Raw genomic sequence first — 7,149 nt, forward strand, 5'->3', positions numbered from 1 at the left:
TATGTATTTATATGTTAATAAATATGTCAATAAATTCACCATATTAGCGTAAAATAAATATGCTATAGGCTATACAGAGCTGTGGTCAGGTCCATTCGGGTCCAATAGGGTCTATCAGCTATAGTTACATAGACCCAAGACCCAATGACAAACAAACAGGACCCGACCCAGACCCGAGGGAAAAGATAGAATTTTGGACACAGACGCACTCGGTTCCCGGGCCAGGTCTCGGGTTCAGTCAGAATAGTGAAGAGCCCCCGTACTGCACGATGAGGATGAGGGAGTGAAGACTAGAGAGTCTGGACCCTTCTATAACATTCCATTTAAATCAAACATTTTGATTTGGTTGTAAAAAAGCTAAATTCTCCTTTAATGAAATGGCACATTATGACATGATTCATATTTTGTGCACAACAATAGCCCTTGTTCTGCACATTCAGCTTTATCTGTATGATCATCTAAGACATCCAGCTTACATGGAGTCACCTCGGGACACTTCTTATCAGCTCCAACACACACACAGCCTGCTAGTCAAGCCCACTTCTTCCAACAATAGCTTGTCATCGCTCTTCACTGTCCCATTTCCCGATGTGTGCCTGCAGCTTCTGTGTCTCCTCATGGTAGTGGACAGCTGGAGATAGGGAGGGAGAATGGCGTCTGTATTTACCATACACACCTCTGGGCACAATGGTTGCACCATGTCCTGCTATTAGATACCACTTTTCAATTGCTGTGTGGATCTCCATTTTGTTCACTACAATACATTCTGTTAGTGAGTTTAGCTGCACCACAATACTGACCAATATGTAGGCCCCTGGACAATGAAAGTCCATTTCTATAGGATACTGCAGGCTATTGTGTTTTCTCTGAAGAACATTTTTTCCCACCTCCTCCATCCATGGATGAACCTATCTATTCAGGATCTTCATGAATTACTCGTGTTGACTCGAGCAATCTATAAGTCCTCAAAGAAAATGAATGAACACACAAAACCCTACTATGTTTACCTCAATTGGCACCTTGGTACCCGGGTTGTCGCATCCGCTCTTGTGCAGATAGAGAACTGCATGGCAACGGAAGGACGCTTGGAGATAGAATGAGGGGAGGGTACTATGGTCCCACGTGTCCTCATCACCGCAGACCCAACGCAATTCTGTTCATTTTCTATCTACCATTTCCACATACCGCAGATTCGCATACACTCATGCATACATACAGCTTACACACGCACAATCATGTAGGATGTATGCATACGTGCACTCAAATATCCCCATTTGACCTATTCTACATAATCTAGGCTAATTTGCCAATTCCAATATTGATCGTCTGTCATAGGCTATTAGGCCTGTTTCTTTTTTTCATTTGGTGATAGGCTATTTAATTCAATTGCCTGATATCGGTGAGACTGTATGCTACGAGTTGAATGGGGAGATGAGAGGACGAGCGTCAGCTGTCAACCAGATTCATTCGGTGTTTTTTCTCTCTCGCCATAATCGTTTGAGCGTCGGTTTTCTTTTTATCTGCGCCTGTTACACTGTAACGCACTCGATGTTAATTCGGGGGAATATGTGAACATCATGCTGGCGGTGTGGTGCTTGGTCTTTGCTGCAGTGGGCGAGAGGCTTGCCGTGTCAGGTAAGAGGGATGACGGGAGAGGGAGGAAGCACCCTTTTCATTTCCAAGTTTACCCCTGCCCAATGTAGGCTTTCCCCAATTTTTGCATCTGCAATCACTTCTTCCTCTGTAGACTAGTCTACAATAGTGTGTGTGGGGGTAGCGCGCAGCTGGAGATAGTTGCCCCTGTGCCAAGAACGTAGTGTTTTTAATAAGATCCCTCTCCTTCAGTTCTACGGATGCGGTAGATTTGCTGCATCAACACATTTTCACCGCAGCGCTGTCGCCTTTTATATCAAGGGCTTGCCCGTACTGTAGAACCGGCGCCTGACGCGGTGCCATATCAGCCCATTTATGTCAAATATCATTTTTAAAACAAAAAGTATCGTTTTTCTGTGTGATAAACCGTGTGTGGTTCAAAGTTGGCCGTTATCAGGTCTCCTGCGTTACAGGCGACGGCAGGTCGACTTTGCTGCGGGATGCGAGTTTGTGGGATTGGTTCTCGCCAGAGGAGCGGGGAGACAGCAGCGACATTGCGGTCGAAGTCGCCTATCCAAAGCGGCTGGTGCAGCAGATGGAGTCGGAGGAAGAAATGTCCCACGGCTATTTGGATACTCGCATGAAGAATACCACGGGAGGTACCCCCGTAAGTATAGACCACTGTCTGCAATGGAGAAGTGGGTGTGGCAACCCGTTCTTATTGGGGTGTTATTTATTCGTTTTCGTTCTCTCTCTTGCATTAAATTCCCAGTTCATTGTTGACACTGTCATAGTTTCTCCCCACCCAAATTACTCGTGCGAACCCTGTCTTGCCTGTTTTGGCCTGTCTCTTGTTTTCAAGTGTGATAAGATCCATCCCAAACTGCACAAGTCTATCATCAGTCCCATAATGCCCTAACTTCCACTCTGTGACTGGCAGGTGTGCTGTTCTTACTCCGAACCTTCAGCTTGCGTGTATATACACTGAACAAAAATGTAAGCGCAACATGTGTGTTGGTCCCATGTTTCATGAGCTGAAATAAAATAACCCAGAAATGTTCCATATGCACAAATAGTTTATTTTTCTCAAAATTTGTGCACACATTTGTTTACATCCCTGTTAGTGAGCATTTCTCCTTTGCCAAGATAATCTATCCACATGACAGGTGTGGCATATCAAGAAGATGATTAAACAGCATGATCATTGCACCTTGTGCTGGGTACAAGAAAAGCCACTCTAAAATGTGCAGTTTTGTCACACAACACAATGCCACAGATGTCTTAAGTTTAGAGGGAGCGTGCAATTCACATGCTGACTACAGGAATGTCCACCAGAGCTGTTGCCAGAGAATTTAATGTTAATTTCTCTACCATAAGCCGCCTCCAATGTCATTTTTAGAGAATTTGGTTGTACGTTCAACTGGCTTCACAAACGCAGTATTTGCGTTGTGTGGGTGAGTGGTTTGCTATTATCAACGTTATGAACAGAGTGCACCATGGTGGTGGTGAGGTGATGGTATGGGCAGGTATAAGTAACGTACAGTCAACGAACACAATTGCGTTTTATGGATGGCAATTGGAATACACAGAGATACCGCGATGAGATCCTGATGCCCATTGTCGTGACATTCATCTGCTTCTGGAAGCTGAAAATAAATGTCCCAGTTCTTTCATGGCCAACATACTCACCAGACATGTCACCCATTGAGCATGTTTGGGATGCTCTGGAGTCTGGATCAACATGTACAACAGCGTGTTCCAGTTCCCGCCAATTTCCAGCAACTTCACACAGGCATTGAAGAGGAGTGGGACTACATTCCACAGGCCACAGTCAATAGCCTGATCAACTCTATGCGAAGGAGATGTTTTGCATTGCATGAGGCAAATGGTGGTCACACCAGGTATTGGCTGGTTTTCTGATCCACGCTTCTACCTTTTTTTATATATATCTGTGGCCAACAGATGCATATCTGTATTCCCAGTCATGTGAAAGCCATAGATTAGGGCCTAATGAATTTATTTCAATTGATTGATTTCCTTATATGAACTGTAACTCAGTAAATCTTTGAAATTGTTACATAGTGCATTTATATTTTTATTTTGTATACTTTATATATTTAACTGTAACCAATGGTATTACACCCTATGTTGGGGCACAATATATGGGACTTGAACCCAAAACCTTCTGACCAACTGCACTCACCCACTATGTCACCCCATGCCACAGATTCAGAATTACAGTCCACCGGAGAGAAGAGTATCTGAAAGAGATCTGAAACAGAAGCCTGTTGTGTGAATGTGATTTTATCTGCTTGGCCTCATGATAAAAGGCTCTGTGGGGTGAAATATTCAGATCTCTCATGGAGAGCTCCTATCTCCTTCATTCCTCTATTATTCAATGGTGTGTTGAAGTAAACTCAGAAAAAAAGAAATGTACTCTCACTGTCAACTGCATTTATTTTCAGCAAACTTTGTACAAATATTTGTATGAACATAACAAGATTCAACAACAGACATAAACTGAACAAGTTCCACAGACATGTGACTAACACAAATGGAATAATGTGTCCCTGAACAAAGCGGGGGGTTAAAATCAAAAGTAACAGTCAGTATCTGGTGTGGCCACCAGCTGCATTAAGTACTGCAGTCCATCTCCTCCTCATGTACTGCACCAGATTTGCCAGTTCTTGCTGTGAGATGTCACCCCACTCTTCCACCAAGGCACCTGCAAGTTCCCGGACATTTCTGGGGGGAATGACCCTTGCCGTCACCCTCCGATCCAACAGGTCCCAGACTTACTCAATGGGATTGAGATCTGGGCTCTTCACTGGCCATAGCATAACACTGACATTCCTGTCTTGCAAGAAATCATGCACAGGATGAGCAGTATAGCTGGTGGCATTGTCATGCTGGAGGGTCATGTCAGGATGAACCTGCAGGAAGGGTACCAAATAAGGGAGGAGGATGTCTTCCCTGTAACGCACAGCATTGAGATTGCCTGCAACGACAGCAAGCTCAGTCCGATGATGCTGTGACACACTGCCCCAGACCATGACGGACCCTCTACCTCCAAATCGATCCTGCTCCAGAATACAGGCCTCGGTGTAAGGCTCATTCCTTCGACGATAAACGCGAATCTGACCATCACCCCTGGTGAGACAAAACCGCGACTCGTCAGAGAAGAGCACTTTTTGCCAGTCCTGTCTGGTACAGCGACGGTGGTGTGTGCCCATAGACAACGTTGTTGCCAGTTATGTCTGGTGAGGACCTGCCTTACAACGGGCCTACAAGCCCTCAGTCCAGCCTATTTCGGACAATCTGAGCACTGATGGAGGGATTGTGCGTTCCTGGTGTAACTTGGGCAGTTGTTGTTGCCATCCTGTACCTGTCCCGCAGGTGTGATGTTCGGATGTACCGATCCTGTGCAGGTGTTGTTATACGTGGTCTGCCGCTGCGAGGATGATCAACTGTCTGTCCTGTCTCCCTGTATCGCTGACTTAGGCGTCTCACAGTACAGACATTGCAATTTATTGTCCTGGCCACATCTACAGTCCTCATGCCTCCTTGCAGCATGCCTAAGGTCAAGTTCACTCAGATGAGCAGGGACCCTGGGTATCTTTCTTTCTGTGTTTTTCAGAGTCAGTAGAAAGGCCTCTTTGTGTCCTAAGTTTTCATAACTTTGACCTTAATTGCCTACCGTCTGTAAGCTGTTAGTGTGTTAACGACTGTTCCACAGGTGCATGTTCATTAATTGTTTATGGGTCATTGAACAAGCATGGTAAACCCTTTGCAATGAAGATCTGTGAAGTTCTTTGGATTTTTACGAATTATCTTTGAAAGACAGGGTCCTGAAAAAGGGACATTTATTTTTTCACTGAGTTTATGTCCCCCTCAATGATTCAACAGGCCTGTGTGAGAAGTGCTACTTGGGCTAAAATCTCCACTGGTACAAAATCCCCCTATTTTTTTCCCCCTTTTATCTCTACCTCACCCTCCAACCCCTTTCTTTAAAAAAAAAAAAAATCATACACCCGCTCTCTTTCTCTGAAGAGGAAGTTGTAAGTGGGATTGAGGGTGTGGTTCTATGTAGGTCTATGTCTATCAGTGGGACACCAGAGATCAATGAGTTAACAAGATAACTCACCTAAATATTCGGAAATAACTTAATTTGTTTTAAGGATAAGCTTGAAATGAGTATGGGCGAAGTGATTCAACAAACAGAAACACATTTCTAAGTTAAGCTCTTAAAGAATCAGAAAATCAATAGCTATTTCTGGTTGTTTATCAATGTTACCTGGCTAACTTATTGATCCTGCTTTGTAATATACCCTTCTGGTGGGTTGAGTGTTGAGTTGAGTTGGTTGAGAGAATCATTACACTCATCTGGAGATAAATCTGGCTCTGATTACGCTGCTTGGTTTAACCTACCGTGTGATGTGATTGAAATATTTAAAGAGGCTCATGGGTATTTGGATGGGGATCGTGTAAAAACCCGGTGCTGTTGTTTTTGAGAAGTGGTTTAATTGGTAAAGGGTGATATTTTTACTTAATTAGGAGGGTTCTGTTTTTTTTGCCTTAGTTCTCTTTTTCTTCTTTTTTTTTATAGAGGATTCTAAATACGTTTAGATGGAATATTCCTAGCTGTCATTCTGACTCATGAATTGATCAACTTTTCCATAGGTAAACTTTGATTCCAAGTTGTACAGCCTACTGTTTCCTCAGATGTCTTTTTTTAATCAATGGACTGGAAGTGAAGATACATCTGTTTCTACAGCATGTTTCAGATCACAATCACTGGTTGTTACTGAGTAATGAACCTGCTATCACAAGGTTCCCGAGGGACTGACTTTGGCATTAGAACAGTATCAAGATGCCTTGATGTTACAGACAGGGGTGTTGTTGGTTGCCACCTAAATATCCCGAGGGATGTTATGATTCAGGGCTGGTAAATACTGATCGATTCAAACAAATCTACTGATCTATTGATTGACCAAAATAAACCGTCTTGATTTCTTCACACATAAAAACGTTACAGAACTCCTTGGATTGATATCCATGACACCACATTTGAATCCTTCCTTTAGCCAAGCAGAACTACCCTCGCCCTGCTCCAGCTGAAGTTGAGTGGTGTGGAATCATTGGAGGGAATGATTTCCGAATGGGAGTCTTGTTTCAGTGAAAGTCCAACGATTCACTGCAGCCTGGATCCTGTAGACAGAATTACAGTGGGCTGGGATTGAATGCTGGCACTGTTTGGGCTTTTGGCGACACTGTTTTGACTGCTATAAATCTCTGGCAGACAGTAAAGCTCCTCATTGCCTTCTCCTTACCTCTCCATTTTTTTGGTCAGAAGACTGTAGGAACACATTGGCTTCACACCAGCTTAATGTAGATGGAAATGTAAAGCTTTCTCCTTTCCCGTAAACCCTCTTCCCGCCCATCTCTACCGCTGAATACAAATGCACTTCCTGGATGGCTTCAGTACTGCCTGTTGGAATGGATTCAGTCCAGCCAAATCAATGGACACTTTATCAATCCGACTATGTTAGCTGCTAA

The 7,149-nt window shown here is 43.8% G+C and overlaps 1 protein-coding gene across 1 annotated transcript in view; it reads left to right on the forward strand.

The window, feature by feature from the left end:
- Window positions 1–1,156: 1,156 nt before the first annotated feature.
- The window catches only part of LOC110486244 (disintegrin and metalloproteinase domain-containing protein 11), a 31,171-nt gene continuing 25,178 nt past the window's right edge, over window positions 1,157–7,149 (forward strand). Inside the window, 2 exon segments of the mRNA XM_036940939.2 lie at window positions 1,157–1,635; window positions 2,067–2,260. Of these exon segments, the coding sequence (XP_036796834.2) occupies window positions 1,578–1,635; window positions 2,067–2,260 (252 nt within the window). The 5' untranslated portion in view covers window positions 1,157–1,577.

Source organism: Oncorhynchus mykiss, chromosome 13, assembly GCF_057628025.1.
Source record: "Oncorhynchus mykiss isolate SJ-2025 chromosome 13, ASM5762802v1, whole genome shotgun sequence".
NCBI classification, from domain to species: Eukaryota; Metazoa; Chordata; class Actinopteri; order Salmoniformes; family Salmonidae; genus Oncorhynchus; species Oncorhynchus mykiss.